Below are 22,886 nucleotides of genomic sequence, written 5' to 3'. Positions count from 1 at the left end.
ATATTACGAAGTCTGCATCCTCTCTTAAAACTTCTTCTTGAATCAAGAAGGAATGGATTAAAGAATTTTAACAGTCCAGTCTTCATCTGTAGTACAGATTCTTCCAGTAACATACCTGCATGCTCTGAAATGGATTCCAAAGATGCTCTGGATCGCTCTGATTCAGCCAGTGATTTCCAATTTTTAGCTGTCTCAGGCCTGAATTTGAAAAATCAAATTGCATGAATCATGGTTACACCAGAGTGTGTTGGTTTGTGTTGTTTGGTTTTTTTAAATAGATAAAAATGGAAATACAAGTATCTATAATTATAATACGACACCAATGACAACATAAACAGTTTGCTTTGTCAACATACTGTGACCTTAGAAAATAGAAATAGGGAGAGAGAGAGAGAGAGAGAGAGGTAGAGAGAGAGAGAGAGAGAGAGAGAGAGATGGGAGGGTTTGATGTGTCCTGGAAAGCCATCTTTAATCAAACTTTAGGGCTTCATGCAGCCAGAAGAAAAAAGAAAATACTTTTTTTTACTTGAAGCCACTAAAATTGCACCACCTGTTAGAAAAGATGAAATGCTTAAAAACTACATTAGGAAGTACAGAAATCAGTTGAATTTCCTACCTTTTAAAACTAAAGATCTAAGCCAGATTTAGGTTGCAAAGATGAATGGTTTGCCTAGCACAGTGTGGCAAGCATAATGAGTAACCAAAACAGTAAAAAATTTCTTCAGCTCTGCAGTTCACACAACCATTTGGCACAAAGCTTGTTCAACCAAAAATTATTTTTCAGGAAGAACTTGAAAATAGGATCTGAAAGGCTGGGCAGGACAAAAGCGAGCTGTGTACAATTACAGGGACAGTACACATCTTATCTGTTTTGGGTCAGATGAGATCAGCAAATGGGTCAGCAGACCACTGCCACCATCCAGTGCTTTAAGGAAAAGCAGTTACCAGCTTTCCTTGAACTCATGGTTTATGCTAACACAGCATTCACTGCAGTTTCCCCTCTTACCTATGGAGTGGTGGTGCCTTGATCTTCAGTTTTTCAGAAGCAGCTAAGGATGGAGTTTTAATCTGAGGTTTGGCTGTGGGTGATGCCTCCAGGTCTTGGCTCAGCTCTGCTTCAGTCTTCTTGATAAACTCATCATATGACTGCACATGGAAAACAGTTACAGCTGTCTACTAAACCATAACATCAATTCAGCAATCAAAACATACTTAATGAATAAAGACTATACTCAGTTTCTCTGTAATGCAATCTATTTAACTTCCTAAAGGCTGAGAGATCTGGGACTGTTAGCCTGGAGAAGAGAAGACTGAGGGGAGACCTTATTAATGTCTACAAGTATCTTAAGAGTAAGTGCAAGGAAGGTGGAGCCAGACTTTTCTCAGTAGTTCCTAGTGAAAGGACAAGGGGCAACAGGCACAAGCTAGAACATAGTAAGTTCCACTTAAATGTAAGAAAGACTCTGAGGGTGACAAGGCACTGGTACAGGCTGTCCAGGGAGGCTGTGGAGTCCCGTTCTCTGGAGATATTAAAAAACTTCCTGGATGCAGTCCTGTGTAATGTGCTCTAGGTGATCCTACCTTAGTGGGAGAGTTGGACTGGATGATCTCATGAGGTCCCTTCCAACTCTGATAATTCTGTGATTCTGTGCTCTACAGTTGTGAATCCTAGAAATTTTAATATTTCACTTCCAAAAAACAAACTCCATGAGCATTTCTCTTTAATGAAAGCCAGGATAATAATATGAATAAACATCTGTAAGCCCTCTGAACATTGCTAGTAACCCAATTAAGATAAAAATTTTAAAAGGGGATGGCATTTTTGCCTCAAGACTTTGGTTCATTACCGAAAAGTTAAATAGCCAGATTGCACCTCTATGCCAATGTGTCTTGCACATTGTTGTTGATACAACATTCTGCCAACAACACCCATGCTATCATGACTTATTCAAGGCTAACAATCTTTTGCTTCACCCTTAATCCTAGTATTTCTAACCTCCAGCTGTTTGATCAAACTGGCTTCCTGGGCCTTCAGTCTCTCCTTTTGTCTCCTTTTCTGCTCCTTTTTTAGCTGGTAAGCCACAGACTTCCTTTTCCTTAGTTCATCCTTCAGGGCCCTGATCCGTCCTTCAATGTCACTTTGATCAGATGTGGTTTCTGAAAAAAATTTAGGTTTAGTCTCTGTAAGCTTGCACCTCACAAAACAGTTCTGTGCAAAGTTATATAGTAAATACAAGCAAAATATCAAAAAACTTAATGTCAACATGTTAACCTTAACACAATAAGACTCATGAAGGAGGATCTCAGATTCACAACACTGCTGCATAACATACAATAAAGTGTTGCATCTTATTTAAGTTAGAGGAGAAAGACTCTGATACATACAATAACTTGTTACCAAACATTTATGCTGCTATTGCATCAACTGCTTATCATGTCAGATGTTGCAGAAAGTTATTTTAATTTGACATATTTAAAAATATAGCTGAAAGATGTATACTAAAAATATATCTGAAATATTTTTTACTATCACAATATACAGTGTCAAGCTATATGGTACATTTCATTGATGAGAATTTCATTTGATTCCAAAAACAGTTTAGGTTTCTGGCCAGCTTACATTTCCTGCCACCCATACTAAATACATACTAAATACAACAGACAACTGACTGGTCAGCGGTTGGAAGGAAAGTTAATGTAAGCAATGAAGAGAATTTTCACTGTTGTCAGGCTTCAGGATGATGATTTATTCAGGGTGAACAGGAACAGAGCTGAGCTTAGGCATGTGGTGGACTATTCCATAATAGCTTATACAAAACAGCCTGGCATATCTTCTCTTAGGTTCAAGTGAACAGAACTTCCTGCAATGTCATCACTGACTGTAGCTATTTTCTACCTGAACAAAAATTTTTTTAACCATTATCCTTCCTAATTTTAGTAAGATCTCCATTCTTCTCCATCCCCAGAGCTCCCATTAGCCTGATGTTTCAGTCCTTCTGCTGAGGTTCTAACTCTTTTCTCTTCAGACACTGTCCCCAGATGCTCAGATCCACTCTATGTATGATAACCCCATTCTACCAGTAACTCTGGTATTTTCATTATTTATGCTATAGCAACCTCTTAGTGTCTCTATAGAGAGACTCATTATTAGAGAGACTCACTCTCTATAGAGTGTCTCATTACTTTTTCTTTTCCACCCACCTGAATATGTCTACTTGTTCCCTGTTTTAAACCAGCATAGTGCAAAACAGTATCATTGGGTTCAGACTGGTGCTGCTACAATTAAGCATCAAAAACTCTTCAAAATATTTATCTGACATAGCCTCACCAGAGCTCCTCCCTGTAGCCGATGACCTCCTTCCTCTTCTATACCAACAACTGCAGCTCCTAGGAGAAGTATCTTGGCTGATTTGCTTTTTTAATGCTGAATATTAACTATAATGTTTTCTGGACCAAAAGGCTTGGATGCTCATAAGCATCAATTACTTTACTGAACATCCTAGAAAGTAACCTGCCATCATTTGGTCAGCCAGCAACAAGCACAGGACATTTTGGTATTTAATCTCATTCCTCAATACAACAAACCATCACAACGAAGGATTCCATCATCAATAGCCAGTACATACAACCAAGCCACTGTCTTCTTTCTCTATTAAAAACTACAGTTAACTATTTAAAGTATTAGAAAATAAGCAGCACAAGAAGAATGGAATTGCATTTGCTAATCAGGAGTACCTTATGATGCCACTGTAATTAACAACTCCTCCCGAACAGTAAGTGACCATAATATAATTACTGCTTTTCTAGATCAACTCATAGGGGAAAGATCTGCACATGCTTTCATCTTTGACTAACTTGTCTACGCATGCATTTGACTGACATAGGAATGACTTCATTGCTACTCAGCAGCTTGGAAGATTTGTTTCTGTAGAATGGAATGATTTATTGTGAAACCAGCACCATCCTGATAGACTTCCTGCCTCTTGTATCTTCAGCATTTGAAATAAAAGCTTGTAAATACCTTAATAAAAAAAAACATTTTCACAATCACTGTTGCCTGCTCTACTTTTCACAATGACTTCCCTACGTGGTTTCTCAATCATAACTTGAAAATAACTTAATCAAGTTGCTGAATGCTTCACTGTGTTGCAAACCGCCCTCCAGACAGAATCCCAGTGCAAATATCTAGGTATAATGCATTAATTGATCTATCCAGCAGAATACCTTACTCAAAATTACTGTGCTTATATTGCACTTTAAAGATGCATTAAGGAAAAAACTTCACAACATAAAAGATTATGTCCTCTACATTAAGCACCACGAAGACTGGATATATGTGCACACCAGTATCTTATCCATCAACAACAGCCAGCACATATGATAGAGCCAACTAATTCTTCTTCCACTAAAGACTTACTGACCATTTAGGGAATTAAAAAAAAAACAAAACAAACCAAAAAAGCAAGCAGGAAAATACTCTCTCGTTTGCTAATAAGTGTTTCATGACGCTGTATCAACAGCACTGTGGATTAAAAGATCTTTTTAGAGACTAAAAGCATAGAAAGGTTCAAAATGGACTTCAGAGTTGAACAGTGTTGGTGAAGGTGACCCACAGAATGGTGGCTCAGGAAGCCCTGCAAACCCCAGGGAAAGAATTGCTCTGTATCAGTTCACTTCTAATGTATTGGTACCCAGCCTGGATACTGCTAAAGAGTCCATATAGTACATCTTGTATTTTATAGCTCAAATTGCAACCCTAGGTTTTATTTTACTGCACACAGTTGAAACACTCCTCCAAAAATAAAAACAGTTCTGATGCATCCATTCTTTCTGAAAATTCTAGTGCAAGTCCAACAGGGTCACTGATACTGCCTTGGCAACAGATACACAGCTTCCAGAGCAAGGTTGTATTCAGAAGGAGGACAAGCATGTTCATAAGCTACTGAACCATATTTTGCTTTCTTACAACAGGAGGGGTGGAGAAGCATGACTGGTTAAAAGCACAGCTAATCTTGGCATTTTTAAATTCTAAGGTTATCTTAACTATGACTCTTTTCTTCATACCCGTTTTCTGAAACCTGTGTCATTTTCTAAAAGAGACAATATATAGATCTTCTTACCTGAAGACCTTGTTAAGCTGAAGTGATCAAAGTACATCACAGGAAAACACTGCCACAGAACTCCAAACCTTGGCAATTTCCAGGCAGTTTTCCAATTTCCCTCCATTTCAAGTTTACTTGTTTAAAGAAAAAGCAATTTAAACCCAAGTAGATTCACTTACCTGACTGTGTCATAGATAAAGATTCATCAGACCAGTTGTGAGATATCTGATGAGACTTCACAGTTGAATGTAGCTGTCCTCCAGTTCTGTGGCTGCCTTTGCTGAAATCTTGCTTTGATATGGATATGCTGCTTTTGGGAGGAGACTACGGGAGAAGAAAAGGACAGAAAATGTAATGGCTTTTAAAGCTCAGTTTCAAACGGATAATTGTCATCAGGAGCTAGTAACAAAGGGAAGAACAACATGACTAGAGAATATCTCAAAACCAGTGGTACCGAACCAGATATCTTTAGAAGAATTTAATCCTGGTTTGCTAGACAATAAAATAAAAATAGAAAGAGCAGCAATAGCTGGCTGTTTACTTTTAGCTTAGATTTGAGTAAACCTGCTTAGGCTCCTGTTACCACTGAAGTGATCTTACATGGTTCCGACTCAGAGATGCTCAGTACAGTTTATGTCCTCTTATTTGGCAACAACCACAGCAATAAGAACTCCTAGCAAATATCTATGAAACCAAAAGGTCCATTTCACGTACGGGATGCAAGATACCACTCTAAATGAGTAAAACAAGAGGCCATTATTTCTCTCAGGCCAGACAAAAAATTCTAAGAGCAAATATTCTTCAAAAATGCTCTCACTGCTGCAACATTATACCACAAGCCTTTCACATACTTTGAAAGTAATTTCTGGTATAGATGACATTTTACCTCACTATCTTCTCAGCAAGCTTTCCAAGAAAGTATTTGTAGCAAATCTAGATGAGGAGTTCTTTTACCCCACAGACACTTCATTTTCTGCCTTACTGAGTGCAGGGCAATGCTAACAGGATGAAATTTATTTCTACATAATTGATAATTTGGTAACAGTTGTAAAATGATAATTCAGAATTAGCTAACAAGCAGACAATCTGAAACCTGAAGGACTGTGCAAGCAGTTACAGCGTTACTTCTTCATCCCATAGCTATACTTTGGGATACAATACTTGCAAATAAAGCAAAGCAAAAAACCAGAGCAGAGTTTCCATGGCCTCAAAGAATGTACACAGTAGTAATAAGCTAGCCTACAGCTAATTCACACTGGTAAACTGGGTCAGTGTTCCACCACCTAATGCTGCATACCTACACGACATACGTAAAACATTTTGCAAGGCTGCTCACAAGTTTAAAAATATCTAAAGCCTGTGCTGATGCAGTTTTTCCTCAAGACTTCAAAGAATGTATCTGATCACAGTGCTTAATCACAGTAATGTAAAATTTTATTGCAAACAAGAGAATAGTTTAGTCTCTGCTTTGACAACTGGGATGGCTCTACCAACTACTTCTTTGATAGTCTTTTACAAGTGTAAGAAAACATAAGGCATAAAAAGCTCACTTACGAGTTTGCCAAGTGACGCAGAGGACTTGATCTCTTCAGAATTAACCATTTCTTCATTAACTGTACTCTGATCTGGGTTTTCTGGTTGTCCATGGCTCATAGCCTCTAATGGGACAGATTCAGCAGCTACACTGTCAAGGTCTTCTGGGATAGAGGTTTCATTGTTCAGCTGAGAGCAAGAAGGCACTGGAGATGCTTCTTCAGTAACTGTTTCTGAGATTCAGTAATGAGATAAAAAACAAAGCACTTCAGAACTTGCACTGACTTATAAAAGTATATATATATAAAAGTATATATAAAGCCTAATTTGACTAATACATGTCAAATTGATAAGTGTTATTTCACTCACCTAGACACAGACGGTGAAATATTTAGGAAGAAGCAGCATGTCTACCAGATAACTATGATTTAAGACTGACAAATATTCTCAGTGATCACTGAATAGCTAAAATAAAGAGGTTTGCAGAACATTCTAACATTTCCCAGGCAAGATGTTCCAAAAAGATTATTAGGGAAACCTGTCCTTCTAGTTGACCATACCTCAGCAAGAATTACTATTAGTCTGAAGAAGTCATGGAATAGCATATAATCTGCAAGTCAGATCTTGAATTTAGAATTGATTGCTTCCTTTACAGTAGCTGCAGAAAACATTTTAATGTTATGATTTCATCATTAGTCTCTCAACTGGCAACAAGTAAAATAATAAGTTGGGTTTTCAATATTCCTGTTTACTGAATTCTGTAGGAGTCATAGCATTACTGATGCAGCCATGGAGAACTATTCAATATTTGAGCAAAGGCTGGGGAGAGGAATTCTTTCTGTAGCAGGGCTATGCTCCCATGCTTACTGGTGCAATTAATAGAAAGCAAATGTATTTTCTCATGTGTTGCTAAGAATCCAGCATTCATGCTTAAATTTTGTTCATTGGAACTTACTGACTCACACGCATCATCTTTAAAACATCTTACCTATATGTATGTCTTACCTATGCCTAAAATCCACATGACTGTTTTCAGTAAGTCAACATTCAGTTTTCAGTTCAGTAAAGAGTGTAACAGGGCATAATGTACTGCCTGCTTTCAGCAAAATGGAGGGGGGGGGGAAATTAAAAATGATTGTTTCTGTAACAATCCTGGAAGTTTGATTATTTTCTCATAGTGCAATTTAATTCCTTGTGCTTTAGGCGGAAAATATGAGGCACTTAAGACAGAATAGCATAGCTGTAGCTCCCAACATCTGGGAACTTATTTTTCCTTCCAATAACATCATTTATACTAGTTAGATCCTAGCACAATTTAGCATGGTTGCAGATTTCAAACAGTTATATTGCATTAACAATAGAGGGAAGAAAAAAATGCTTTCAATTTTTTTAAAACACAGACAAGGGAAAGCAGCCTCTGATGAGTCATCCACACCAACAGTAACAAGGCTAACAGGACAGACACTTTGAACACTACAGGGGAAAATGGTTTTAATACAGTAAGCTCAGATGATCAGCAAAAGATCGTGCACTATTTTTGTTTTGAAAGACAGAAATATAGTTTAAATTGTATGTAGAAGTATCTGATGGGCCTATGCTGCACTGTTCATTTGCATAGGAGGAATACACATTTAACTAAGGTGTAAAATAGAGCTAAAAACAGGGCAACAGAAGGTAGAAAAGAGTGCAGAAATTGAGATTCTAAGAGTGTCCAGGAAAAAAACAATCACCACCAAAATGTCAAAAAGGAAGAAAGTGCAAACCTAAGTAATCACTGTGTCAAAATTTGCTTTATCCTTGCCATCCGCATCACTTCACCTCCTATTACCTTTGGGCTCAGTTCTCTGATCCCCCAGCTCTTTCTTGGCTATTTTGGTTTTTAGCAGCTCTTTGTCCCAGGCAGCTAGAGCCTGCTTTTCTATCTGCTGTATCTCTGCCTCCTCTGCATCCAGGCGGCGTTTCCACTCCAGCAGTTCTTCAGCATGTTGACGACGCTGCATCAGCTTCTGTTCTCTCTTAGTTAGGAACCTGACAGACAGAGCAGAAGACAATGGGAAAACAACCCATACCCAGATGCTCTGTTGCCACACTTCCCAGAATTACAACTGTCCAAATTGTTTTCCAGGATAATACCCACACTAACTGATATCTCCTAGATTTCTGATGTGCTGCTGAAAAAAAATGCAAGTAGACAAGTGTTTTTTCTCTGCAGTAAGTCTACAACATAATGTAAATGTGCTGCTTAAAGTTCAACGATTTTCAACAGTAAAAGTGCTACTAACCATTCACTAAAGTGAACAGCATAAGTTCCCAACTTTAGGACATGAAAAGTACCTGTGGTATTAAACTGGAACCCTCAAAGCAATGACTGTTTGAAAAATGAACCTTTTTGCTAATCAGAAAAATTGTAAACCCCAGTTGCCCCCCCCCAAACCTTTCCAAATACATAATTATAAGAGGGTGATTCTGTATTAACAGTTCTCCTGAATTTCTGAAGCTTTTATCCTTCTTCCTTTCAGGGTCACTTGTATGGATGGTTACACTTGGCGTGTTACTTGTGAGCTGACAGCATCAAGAGAATAAGGACGCAGGACTGTTTTTTTTTCCCAGCTACTACTCTATCTGCCTGCCAGATTAAGAACAGAGTAAAGCTCATGCTGAAAATTAGCAGATATTTTCTCTCTGAAAAATATTTCTTAGACAATCCACAAAACCTCAGAAAACAGGAAATCCTTATAGAACTTGGTGGGTATGAAGAGGTTTGTGTGCATACACTGTTTCTTTTTGCCAGCTCCTGAATGACAGTACTTCTGGGTCTTATTTCAAAACACTGAAGTAACCCAGACGGTAGCATTTAACCTCTAAGACAGTAAGTGGAACCAAGTTCAACATCAATTGCACACACTTCCTCTGACATGTTAAGTCCAGAAGAGAGTGTGTATCAATTCATTCATCTCCTACAATGACATTTTTAACACGTCACAGAATCACCCTGTAGAAAATCCATGGTTTCCAGATAGAGGGAGGGTTTGTCATTGGTACAGAAGGTGTGGTGCCTAAAAAGGCAGTCCTCAAAGACTCGTGGCATTTTGCTTTGCAAATGCCTTATAATTTCTAATTTTCAAGGTATCCCAAACACTTAGCATCAAATTATTTAAGCTGCAAAGCAGCTAATTTCATTTGTGCTTTTTAATCCCTCATGTTTCAAAGCATCCTTTTATTTCTAGAGACGAGAATGACCAAGTGGCTAAACTGCAGGTCTTGCCTGCTGTGGGAGATTTCTTATTTGGTCAGAGCATTCTATTCCCTGGAAAAGTGAGATGGCAGTTGATAAGAAAGGGTAAGATTCAGGTACGTTCTCATCTGGGGCAGATTCAGATAAGTTATATAAGTTATGATACAACGAGAAAAGTTTCAGAAGCCAGTAAGACCTGCCCACAATCTTTGTTTGCAAAAGCAAGTGAAAGATAGCACCTCAGAGTCTCTTGCCACTTGCCACCTTCAAGCTAACAGATTCCATTATTCTATGCATTACTTTATCACTTTATATAGACAAGCATCAAACATCATCTGAGTAGATTAGGCAAATCATCAATCAATATAATTGTCTGCCAAGAGCAATTGCATTACAAACATGACTCTGACAGTCATGCTTATGTTCTGTATTTTGACAGCACTAGTACACTTATCATCTCATACTTTCAAATATACACCAGGTCAATTAATCAATTTGTTCATGTATTTGGAACTTGTTATGGATGTCATGATTACAATGATCTCAATGCAAAAGGGAACTTTTTCTTCTTCCTTCACCCACTGTCTGATTTTATCAGAATTTGGATTTTCAAAGTTGAGGGAAGCAAGTCTAGTTGAAGTTAAATGCAAGAGAAAGGCCAAAATAAATGGAATCAAAAGAACAGGACTCCTTAAAAACAGATGTCAAATGAATTAACCAAATGACCATGAAACTAATAACCACACAAAGACTACTTAATAAGAAACATAAGTCAAAATAAGTGATGGGAGAGAAAGAAGGTTTCAATATTTGAGGTACAGGAAGAGGAAGATTAAAGCATCATGGCTAAAGATGCAAAACCTTTTACAACCCTAAGATTTAAAAGGTCAGAGCCACAAGGTAGCGTATTCACTGCCTTAATATTTACTGCAGTCCAGAGGGTTCCAGTTGCAACACCAAGGGTACACATTTATCCTCAAAAGCAGGGAAACCTTCACAGAAAAAAAAAAATGCAGAAGCACACCTGGCATCTATGAAGCTGGAAATCTACAGGAGCAAAGAGGAAGAAGCAGCACTCAGAATATACTTGTATGACTTCAAAGTCTAACTATTTCTTTGGCACTAACCACATCCATGCATTCCAAATATTATCCTGTGGCTCTAACCTGTTCTTGTACATTTATATACAAGGTATAGTGACTTCAAGCCCAAACTAGACAGTTTCAGCAGTCACTCTGAAGTAGTAACCAGAGAGTGGGAGTAAAGTGAACTGCCTGGCTTCTGCTCAGAACACATCAGCAATAAGAAATTAGCATCACAGACTGGTTTGGGTTGGAAGGGACCTTAGATACCATAAATATAGTTCCAACCACCGTGACATGGGCAGGGACACTTCCCATGACATGGGACATGACATGGTCCCCTGCCCGTGACATGGGCAGGGACCAGCCCAAGTTGTTCCAACCTTCATTTAACCTGGCTTTGAGCACTGCCAGGGATGGGGCACCCACAGCTTCTCTGGGTAACTTGGGCCAGGGGCTCACAACCCTCATAGTGAAGAATTTCTTCCTAATATTTAATCTATATCTATCCTCTTGCCCCTTGTCCTATCACTACAGGTCTTGGTAAAATGTCTTCCTGCATTTTTCTTAAAAGCCCACTTTGTATATTGAGGACCACAATAAGGTCTCACCAGACCCTTCTCATCTCTAGGTTGAACAACCCCAACTCTCTCAGCCTTTTCTCAGAGGAGAGGTGCTTACAGCCCTCTGATAATTTCTGTGGCCTCCTCTGTACCTGTTCAGGTATAGAACAGGTCCAAGGCTATTTCATTCTGGAGACCCCAGAGCTGGGCACAGTACTCCAGATGGGGTCTAATGAGAGCAGATGAGAGGGGGAGCACCTCCCTAGACTTGGTGGCCACACTGCCTTTTATGCAGCCCAGGATATGGTTGGCTTTCTGGGCTGCAAGTGCACATTGCCAGCCCACATCCAATTTTTTTGGCCACCAGCACCTCTGAGTCGTTCTCTGCAGAGCTGCTCTCAATCCATCCATCTCTCAGTCTACAGGTACTGGGGACTGCCCTGATCCAGGTGCAGGACCTTGCACTTGGCACTGCTGACCTTCAAGAGGCACACACCTGTACACACCTCAAGCCTGTCAAGGGGTCCCTGGATGGCATCCCTTCCCATACATCTTGGTGTCATTTGCCAACCTGCTGAATGTGCACCCACCACTCCCACTGTTTACATCATCAATAAAGAACTGGAAACAGTGAGGGAAGTATAAAAAACGTTTACTGATAAAGAACCTTTTGACTTTCTAGGTCTGAACAGAGCATGCTCTATCAAAGAGTCTGTCACTTGAGAAAGATACAGTTACCTGACCAATTGGTTGTAGATATACAGCTGGAATTTGGGGTGGAGGTTGGGAAAACAGACACTGAGAGAGGCCCAGTGGTGAGACGTAAAGACAGAGAAGAAGTAGTGAACAGGAGAGCAGTGTCTACAAAATAAGGAGGAAGAGTTTAATACTAAGATAGCAAAAAAAGGAAGGAAGAATGAGAAAAGGATAGCATCCAGCAAAGAACTTTAATATTTATTGCATTTTAACATTGTATAGTTATTACCCAACATCTTAAGTAGAAAAACTATATGCTGTTCTGCAGAATGTGACAGAACACACACACTTGTAACACTTCTTTATGCTAATCAAAGGCAAGGTACTTTCATACTGCTATATTATTTTTCTTCAGATTTTGGAAGGAGTTTCATTGCTTGGATACAGTCTTACACATGCAACAGTTAACATTTCTCAACCTGATCATTTTGCAGTTCCTGTCATTCTAACTGTTGATGAAGTGTAGTGTTAGCATTAGGTGGCATGCTGGTTTTGCAGTATGTACAACTTCATTAGTTTGAAACATCAAACATGTTTTCATTCACCTGGCGAAACCTCAGTAAAATCACTTCTCCAAAGGTGAGCACCAGTGAAAGAACAACAACAAAAAAGATATTACATAATGTATTTTAAAAGCATGAGCAATTCCAGGAAAAGTTTGAGATACATCTGCAATTCAACTTCTAGATGACTTTTTTTTTCCCGCAACAAACGCAGAATTCGTCTCAGAATATTTACATATCACCTCTTCTATTTGAAGTACTAACTGCAGAAAGACAATGCCTGTTGTTTTTAAAAAACAAACTCCATGAACTTTATTTCCTACTGAATTACCATTTGAAGCTAACTCCTAATGAGTTCTCATATTTAAAGGAAAAAACACCATGCTCCATATAGCTCTATCATATACAGTGCAAGCTAAGATGCATCTCAAGGAAAAGCAAAAGAAAATGACCATTTAATCAGTTCTTCTACTATGCAGATTATCATTAAGGTTGCATGTGCAAGGAAAGCAAGAGGGAAGTGGTTCTCTTTGACAGAGCATGCTCCTGTTCACATGCAGGCTACACTGACTCATGGATTAAAATGAAAACAGAAACATTCTTTAATTTCCCTTTTAGCAGAAGAGAAATATCAAAGCTGACTTATGAGTAAAGAAGTCAAAGGATTTCTGCCTCCAGCACAGCTTCATTTCCCAGTTCCTTCCTCCAGTTCCTTCACACTCCATCACTCATCTTTGCTCTTGCCATATCTCACAATCTGACCAGTTCCATTGACACATCAGCTTCGTATCCACTCCTAACCAAATGTCCTGCTCTATTATGTTAATATTATTCTTATGCATTTTAGAAGTAGGACGTGGGGAAAAAGATACCAAATCAGCACTGTTTTCCAATCAATAAGCACTGCTATCACTATCAAAAATACCTGCAAAAAGTGTGTAAAAGCTATGCAATTAGGAAGGTCGAGTTCTAGAGCATCATTTACATTTACACAAAATACTGCTTCCTTTGAACATACATAGCAATCCAAGACAAAACCAAAAATACATGACTACATACATCAAACAATTTCCACTTGTTCTGCCTTAGAGCAACTATTTAAGCTTAAAACCTGCTATTCATCTTTTGAAAAGTATTCTCCAAGTGAGAAATATTTTACACTGATGGTTAAAGTATCTCTAAGAATAGAACATACTTTAGACCTCCTAATACTCATTGTAACAGTATGAACAATTCCTTACTAACATGCAATTCTTTCTGCAATCAAAACTGCTGCTTAGAAATGAAAAACACTATCCGGTAAAAGCAGTAAGGAAAGTCTTGAATACAAATGCATATTTGTCATCTCTTACAATATCAATACTGTATCACTACTATATCTGAAAATTCATAAGCTGTAACTTTTGTATCACCAATTGAAATTTTGTATGTTGAACTTGAGGTGAAAAAACCCAAAACCAATACCCTCTTATTAACACAAAAAAGAATCAGAAGAAAAATCTTGTTTTCTCAAATCCGTAAAAGTCCACATGGCCTACAGAGCACATACTTTTCAAGTCCCCATCTTGAGGTATTTATCCACCTCAAAATATATTTTGAGAGAGTTTGCTGCTCTAACGATAGGGAGGTTTTCACATGACTTGGAATGCCAAGAGTTTTGTTTTGGAAACATAACAGATGCTTCCAAATCTAAAACAATTTGTCGTTTTGGCTGTTCAGTTTACCAGATTCTTTCAGAAAAGTCTGAATAGTAATCAAATGAGGCTAGAACATGAAGACTATGCAACTAGAACACAGGTTTGTGTTTTTCCTTACTTACACCAAATCCTAACTATTACCATAGAAACAGGTTGCTAAGGAATCATAGCTTGCCGTTACAAGCAGCAGTGCTTGCTTTTTCATGTTTTATCCAGATGTGTTAAAGAGTCTCAAAATTAAAAAACATTCCAAAGATCACCTACATGGACCAAAATATAAGGATGTACCTTGGTTCAATAAAAACTGTTTAAGTGAAGGTTGTTTTTGTGGTAAAAACAGAGGCTAGACTTTTAATGGATTACCCTCAAGTAAGTATTTTAAGTTTCAAACTAATGAGCACATGCTGGTAAAGCAGTTGGGATATTTAGTGCAGACAAAGTAATTCCTATGCTGAAAAGATGAGAAAATTTTTTTAACCAAAACATATTATTGGATAAAACCAACAAATTCAGTCTTAGTTTTCAGACTCACGAACTGCACTTATACTTAATTATTTCTTCTCAAGACTGAGAACCATTTTCATTTTTTCCAACTTGTGGACTACATAGGAGGAAAAGGAAGGTCTTACAAACTGCACACATGTAGTACTCCCATTAATTAAGAAAATACTTACAGAAATAATTCCTAGCTGATTTTATTGCAATCAGAATTGAAATTTGAGTGGCTGGATAATAAGGCAGAAATCATGCACTTGACAAACTCAATGACTTCTGGGACCCAATTTAAAGTTTGGTTACCAGGTTTTGTGTAAGACTATTGTTATTTATAACTTATGCTTCAATTCACAATAAAAATTGGTACTGTAATTCCAGAGTCTCACCCCCTGTATTTTTCTCTATTTAAAATAAAAGGGGAGATTTAAAATACAGGGACCATATTGACTTCAGGTCTCTCATTCGAAGGGGAATTCTGACAAGATGTACGATCAAGCTGGAGCATGTCCAAGTTCCCTGTATGTACAAACATCAAAATCTCATGAACTGACATGCTTTTACCAAATCTATCAGGGACAAAGAATACTTCTACAATAAAACCATGACCAGTCTGCCAGTTAACAACGTTTGATTCTTAGTATTCATGCAAGAATTGTAGTCTTTAAAATATTATAATCAAAGATTAATCTGATTCTATTAATGCTTCCATTAATTCTCTTAATGTTTCCATTTAGTTACTTTTCAGGCAACTCAGATCAAACTGAATGTGATATCAATACCTCAAATTTGTCTGATGGCCATTTTTAGTGCAGACACTACACAAACAAACTCATTCTATTAAAATTGTAAACTTCTGTATATGAAAAAAAAAATGGTTACTTTTCATCCATTCTGCTGCGCATCTTCTTAAGCTTCTGCATAATGCTACTAGTCTCACTGCTGGAAACTGACATTGAGGAAGGGCTGCGTGTTTCTGCATCAGTTGGAAGTGGACTAGAACCATTGCTCTGTTTGACATCATCCTTGTTGTTAAGTTCCTGCAGTTAAATGGTTTTTTTTAAAAAAAAAAAAAGAAGCAACATTAAAAGTTAGAAAAGTTCTTTTACAATCTTGTTAAAATTTGTATTAATTTAGCTTACTTCTCCCCAGATTACATCAAATAATACTTCAGAGAAGTCTGGCCACCAGCAGATTTAACTTCAATTTCCAACAATTTTTATTTGACACAGTGTTTAGTCCATCCTTTTTTCTCCATAATTTCAGTTCCCCCCTAACTGGATGTAGAACAAAAAAGCCAAACCAAACCACAAAACAAAAAACAACCCCAAAACACCATCCCACCAGAATCTTAGTTACCCAAACAGGAAAGCCATCCTTTTCTATACTGCTGCTGTTAAATCTGTGTCTCCTCAAAATTTTTTAAGGAGGCATACCGTTACCAAAATCCCATCTTGTATAGCAGATGCAAGAAACCTAATGGAATGACACTAACACACGCATGAAGCAGCACGTTTTGAGTTTAGTGCCAACGTTTAGCACTTGGAGGTCTGACAAGTAATCAAACAAAATCAGAGCCTGAGAGATCCAAGCACCAAAAAACAGATATTCCCCAAGTCATTAGTCAAGCTTGAGAATTAACAAACACCATCTATTGCCTAATAAAAGCAAAAGATTTATAACTTCACCAAATGCATTTCCTGAAACAGTGCTCCAAATTGCAGAGATAAAAGTGGATGAGACTGTTTGAGGCAGACAAAGCTTCCAAGCAATAGGTTCAATCTAGCAGCTTTCCATTCCTACAAACATCGAAGTCAAATAGTAGCTGCACAACCAGAGGGAAGACTCCCACTTCTGTACTGAACACTTACTACCTTATTTTCTCCTGCAGACTTTAGTTTTTCCTGCAGTTTCATTGTAGTCTGACGGATCCGTTCTATTTCTGCCTGCTGTTTAAGGATCAGCTGTCTCTCCTTCCGAGCAGCCTTGTTAGCTTCTTGAAGACGCTTAATCTCTGCCTGTTAGGTATAAAAGATTAAGCATAAGAACTGTGACAAGCAGCTTCCAAGAACACACTAAAGCTGCCACAGTGTCCTTGCTATGGGCTGAAAGCTACTGCAATTACATGATGAAGTAACTATCCTGAACTTAAGCAGCAAAAAAACAGAAGACCAATTAATACCTCTAAGTCTCAATCAGTGAGATGACTGATACAGAGGGACACTTAAAAAAATGTGTTAAATGCTACCAAAATGCAAATGTAACTTACTGATAAAAAAAAGTGGTAGCTTCCAATCCAAAAGCATGGTGTGGAGGTTTTCTCAATACTTAGCTTTTACACTGTCTGAAACATTTAATAGCTACACAGGGATTTCAACAGGATTTTCCTATAGGGCATCAGTTACCTTTTCCTGCTGTAATCTCAGGAGCAGACCACGCTGCCTCTTTCGAATAGGAGGCATCTTATCATCTTCTCCCTTGTCTCGCAAATGTCTGCAAATAGATTGGAAAAAAATTATTTAATAAGAAAAAAGTGAACAACAAGCCTTTCACTCTTTAAAGTTAAAAAAAATTAATTTACTTTTCCTAGCCTCCTGTAGAGCCTGTTCCCCATTTGACAAAGGAAAAATGAAGGACAGTTAGGTCACTACCTTACAATCCCTCATCAAACCCACAACAACAAGAAATTGGAAGAAAATGTCTGGTACTCTCATACAGAGATTGACTGTGGAAAAGCACTATTGATTAAATCTGGTCACTATTGTTCATATCACTAGGTACTTCACAAAAGATTCAAGTACAAGAAAAAAGTCAGTCAACAACAATATGTAATCAGAGCAGCCTTACTTTTTCTGGTGCTCCAGCCAAGCTAATTCAGCCTTGGTCTTCTCCTTCAGAGCCTTCTCCCGCAGTCGAAGCAACGAGGACTGATGTGCTGCTCGCATCTCCTCCTCTTTCATGTACTGCCTTACCATCTCCATGGTAAATTTAGAGAAACTGTCTTGCCCCCCTGAGAATGGCATGCTCGCCTTCTAGAAGGCAAGAAAAATATGGCATGATACACAGAGATTCCACAGATTCCTTTTTCAGTTACCAAATGTGTGTGTGTATACATAGATAAACGCACAAGACGGGAAGCCTTTTTCTCTGAGGCTTGTGCAGACCATCTTTATCTGATCTGGTCACACCCTGAGCTGCATGACAGTTTTGGGAGGTACCCTCTTGGGCTTTTCACCACTGGGCTTTCACAGCCTACCTCAGGAAGTCATTACTCTTCTCCAAAGCCACAAGAGAAAAGGTAGAGGCCTGAATGGCCTGCTTCTCAAGTCAAGTCACAGAACTTCTACAACAGTGACATAGAGTACAACAAATCTACGTTTTAAGCCACTCAGAGACACAGGAGGAAAAGAACCCTAAAGTTTGCAAACACAACTAATTCAAGACCACTAACCATTCAAGAATGGCTCACTTGAAGCTCACCAGCTTAAACATTTCAAATTCAATTAATTTACCTTAACTACGGTTGCCTGACCTACCTTGATAGATGACAGAGCTGTTTTTTCTGGGGAGACTTCCTCATCAGAATCATCATGATTACCCCGTTTCTTCTCCAAGTTATTTCTGCGATGACTCTCGGAGGGCAGCAAGGACCTAAAAGACTTTTCCTCAATCTCATCCTCTGTCATTGACTCATCAAATTTCAAGGAATACTCTGTTGCAGCAGATGCTGAATCTGAGAGAGAAATCGGGGAAATAGCTTCATGTTCTGATATGTACAACAAAAGCAGTTTTACTCTGTCTCGTCTCAGTAAAGTTAAGGGGGCAGGAAAGACAAGGAGATAACTGCTCTCATGCAGAAAAACAGGCATTTAGAAAAGAGCGACCTTGAGTTAGAGAACATCATAGAACACTGTTATCTAGCTTTAAAAGACATAACAGAATTCGGTACACAGGTATAAACACATTTATGGGGCTGCTGAAACATTTGGTATTCCGCCTGCATAATCAGCAAGGGAATATCCGGGTACAGCTAGGACAGCAGAAAGTATAAAGGTCCACAGACTCCCCCACTGTGATGTGCAGAATTTCAAAGATTCCCATCTCTCGGTGTCATGAGCTGTTACCTCTTAAGAGGCTACCAGTTCAGCTGGGGTTCTGCTTTCTTCATGTACACTCTATTTATTTCAGGAACTAACTCAGATTCACCTCCTTCCCCTGCCACCACCTTTAAGATTCATCACACACATACAACCCAGCTAACCTTTTTCATCTGGCAGAGATAAAATACTATCACTTGGCAAGGAATCATCCACAGCAGTGTGAGCCTGATCTTCAATACTGCCAGATTTCTTTTCATGATGGGAAAGCTTTTTCTCTTTCTCCTTAGAAGATGGGACTGAAGGACTCTCTTGGCGGCTGCTCATACTGCTGTGTTATCAAGAGATAATTTTGTTTAAAAACTATTTTGCATGTTTCATAATATTTATATTACATTACTACTGTACACACCCTGATTCACATCCCAGCAATAATCCACATACAGAGAGTTTTGTTCTGTTTTTAAAAAAGCAGTTTGGCTACTTTAAAACTTCAAGCCTCTTCAAGCTGCAGACTGATAGTAGAACTTGTTATTTTTATTATTCTTCAGAATGTAGGTTGTTCATAGGCATGCACACCCTCTACCTAGCAGTGAGCACTGATGATAAACCATTGCAAAGATCTCAAAGATACAAATTTTTTAAAAGGATGAGAAAGATACTGCTTTAAACTGGAACTACAGAGGACAAAATCATTCCAGTTGGTCGAAATCAGAGACAAGATGTGAGACCTTATGAAAGCTAACTAGGTCAAGTAAGTGACCATAAAACAAAAAGTTACAATTCAGTATTAAACACAAGAGGGATACAGTATTAAACACAAGTGAAGCAGACACTTCATGTAAAATCTTGAGCCAGTAGAAAGGCAAAGCAAAAATCCTAACGAAACAGCTAGATACATGGAGAAGAGAACAGAAAGTAACACACTTCACAGAGTAGGCAGCTCTACAGGTCCCTGCAGTGCATTTTCAGAACGTATGTCTATGTTCTAGTCCATTTCAAAGAGACACCGAGCAAGAAAGGGCACAAAAAGCACATACTTAGGAAAAAAGACTCAGAGACTTAGCCTAACTTTTAGAGAACAGAGGTGAAGCAATAGAAGTATGCAATTAGGCCACAGGACAGAAAGCAGAATCATTTCAGCGCAAGAATTTCTGAGGGCACTTCATCAAACCAAAGTGAAAGCCTCAGCCAAGTTCTGAACACCTGCAAGTACAAAGGATCCCACAATCTCCCTGCACCCCTAATTCAGTGTTTGACCACTCTTTTCACAGGGAACTATCTTTTTTTCCAGTGATTTTTCCCCTTTCTGGAAGGTCACCGTTGCCTTTTGTCACCTCACCGTGCACCTCCAAGAAACTCTGGTCTCATATTCCCTAACAACTCACCCTTAGGATACAGAAGGTAGACTCTTCTCTCACTTAAGTTAGTTCAGTTCTTCAGCCTCTCTTCTACATCACATACTACAGCCTCCTAACCTTCTGGGTGGTTCACCACTAGACTTGTGCCAGTATGTCAATGTCTTCCCTTTACTGAGGAGTACCCAACTGGACACTGTATTCCAGACAGTCTCACAGAAGCCAAACAGAGGGGAATAACCATTTCCCTTTACCTGCTTACTAGACTTGCTAATTCAGATGAATGAGAAAGCAGAAACCCATTGTTTTGAAGTTAGGAAAGATAAAAGCATCCAATTGGAATAAATTCAGCAAATTAAAAAGTGAAGATATTAACACACAGCATACTATTGTACTGTGGAGCAGTGTAGGAGGATTTTTAATTAAAGACAAAGCAAACTGTGGTAGGCACTTAAATCTGCAAGCTCTGGAATGTAGGGCAGGCTTACTCATTGAACGCTTAAAATGGACTTTCCCTCTTTTTAAAGTATATAACGAAGGCAGTATCTTGATATTGCTTTATGCTTTAGTTCTTATTGATAGTAAAAAGACTAATCTAAACTGTGTAATCTAAACTCGTCTTACCTCTGACCATAAACCTTTGATCTTGAGGACTCTGAAAAACTATCAAATCTTGTTGAGTATGTCTGGTTTGAGCCACCTGGCTCCTCTTTACCTTGTGATATGGTGGCAGACTCACATTTCCTAAGAAAGGCAAGTGCTTTGGGTAAATCTGCATTGTCATAAACCAAAGAGTAATAGTTTTCACAAGCTTTCATCAGTTTACTAGAAGCAGTAACAGTTAAAATTTCTGAAAAGGTTACTTAAAGGTAACCTTTAAGTTAAATTACCCCACAAAAAATTTAGAGCATGGTTTTCTTCTCCTTTATATAGAGCTTCACAGAACCATTTAATGTCACCCGTGGTGTACACTACTAAAGGTAGAATCTAAATTCTTCTTAGATGCTCACTCATTATGACAACTTAGAATTTTCTTCAAAAATAGGTGAAGCAAAACCTAACAAATCTTACTTCCCCCTTCCTAAGATGTCAAACATTATGCAAAACCTGTTTGTATCACTTCGGGCTCTCAGTTGTTTCATGAACTCTGAATGATGCCGTTGCTGGTGGTCAAACAGGGGGGTGACTGGAGCAGCTGTAGCACTGACCGTATCCGAGACCTGTGCTCGTGCTAATTCTGTCATCTGAACACAATAAAAAACAAAGGGTTACACTGTGCTTATCAGCATCAAGATTTTTTTATGCAGTGAAAATAGTCATTCTTGCAGGCAGTTTACTGATTTATTGAACAAATGTGTAAGATGTACATAAGAAATTATGCTTTACATCCAAAAATATTCAAAGCACGTTGGCGACCATCATTTCCATTGCTGCATTCCAGTTAAAGTAAATGGCTGTTCAACTGAGCATCAGAAGTCACTTATGAATATGGATGGAAAAGCAACTCTGCTAGCCCAGCATCACTGACCAGGTCACTACCATCAGCCTCTTCATTAGCACCTCTTATTCTCTGACTTCAAACTTGAAGTGAGGCAAGAGATCAAAACCCTGCACCACATAGAAGCTGTTCCTTACATACAGTTTAATTGGCTCTATAAAATGCAAATGTTTTTTTGTTTTCATCCAAGACTTCACTGCCTGCAACAACCACTCAGATGCGTGAGTTTTTCTGCTCCCTTAACCTAACCCATTTTTGTCTATTCAAAAATTATTTAAGCTTCACATATTTGGTGAAGTCCAGAACAAGTACATCAGTATCATTCTGCAGTCCAATTACCCGTCATAAATACAGCCATGCTGAGCACCAGTGCTGCACGTGTCCAGCAGCTGTGAAGAAACAGTTATGTTCACACCCATAAGGCTTAGACACTCCAACCCATCCACAGCCATTACAATTGCTAAACTATGAAGAAGCAAAAGCATCTTACGGTTACTGTGTTTCTGCCCTACATGTGAAGCAACTGATATATAAAACTGAAAATAATAATAAATATTCTTTATGCCACAAGAAGAATGAAAAGACTCAAAAGAGGAAAATTTCAAGTTCAGTACCAACTTAAGACCTCTGCTGAAGATCCTCCCCCCTCCTTTGTTTGTTGGTCTCCTACCTTTAAAAGTAAAAAAAATTGCAATTTTGCTTTACTAAGTTATTTTGCACATAAAACAGACACAAGATCAATCCCTGATGGAGTACAACTCTTTAAAATTAAAAGTATTGTGTTCACTGCTATCCATCTCTGCTGAACAACAAGCTTGTTAACAGTTCATTAACTGGAGATCATAAGAATTCTCTAGAATAAGGATGCAAGATTGCTGACTGACTTCTAAGTACAGATGCCAGAAAAACTCCTTTTAAGTCCTATCATTTGTTACATTATGAAGGTGATGAAGCTGCACTGAACAGAGAA

The 22,886-nt window shown here is 38.4% G+C and overlaps 1 protein-coding gene across 5 annotated transcripts in view; it reads right to left on the bottom strand.

Annotated features, from left to right (window-relative positions):
* The window catches only part of CEP350 (centrosomal protein 350), a 70,299-nt gene that overhangs the window by 14,109 nt on the left and 33,304 nt on the right, over positions 1-22,886 (bottom strand). For 2 of the 5 annotated variants that reach the window (XM_030454933.1, XM_030454934.1), the window contains exons 20-34: positions 21,526-21,662; positions 21,043-21,162; positions 19,225-19,391; positions 18,500-18,696; positions 17,811-17,995; positions 17,369-17,456; positions 16,838-16,981; positions 15,846-16,003; positions 12,254-12,376; positions 8,464-8,663; positions 6,657-6,868; positions 5,282-5,426; positions 1,997-2,157; positions 1,007-1,146; positions 116-198 (exon numbers count right to left, since the gene is read on the bottom strand). In XM_030454933.1, the coding sequence (XP_030310793.1) occupies positions 116-198; positions 1,007-1,146; positions 1,997-2,157; positions 5,282-5,426; positions 6,657-6,868; positions 8,464-8,663; positions 12,254-12,376; positions 15,846-16,003; positions 16,838-16,981; positions 17,369-17,456; positions 17,811-17,995; positions 18,500-18,696; positions 19,225-19,391; positions 21,043-21,162; positions 21,526-21,662 (2,260 nt within the window). Of the gene's footprint in view, positions 1-115; positions 199-1,006; positions 1,147-1,996; positions 2,158-5,281; positions 5,427-6,656; positions 6,869-8,463; positions 8,664-12,253; positions 12,377-15,845; positions 16,004-16,837; positions 16,982-17,368; positions 17,457-17,810; positions 17,996-18,499; positions 18,697-19,224; positions 19,392-21,042; positions 21,163-21,489; positions 21,663-22,886 lie in introns of all 5 variants that reach the window. The other 3 variants (XM_030454931.1, XM_030454936.1, XM_030454935.1) reach the window with 3 other exon arrangements.

This window comes from Calypte anna, chromosome 8, assembly GCF_003957555.1.
Source record: "Calypte anna isolate BGI_N300 chromosome 8, bCalAnn1_v1.p, whole genome shotgun sequence".
In the NCBI taxonomy this organism is placed as follows: domain Eukaryota; kingdom Metazoa; phylum Chordata; class Aves; order Apodiformes; family Trochilidae; genus Calypte; species Calypte anna.
The sequence above is the reverse complement of the archived record's forward strand: the minus strand, read 5'-3'. Positions and strand labels throughout refer to the sequence as shown.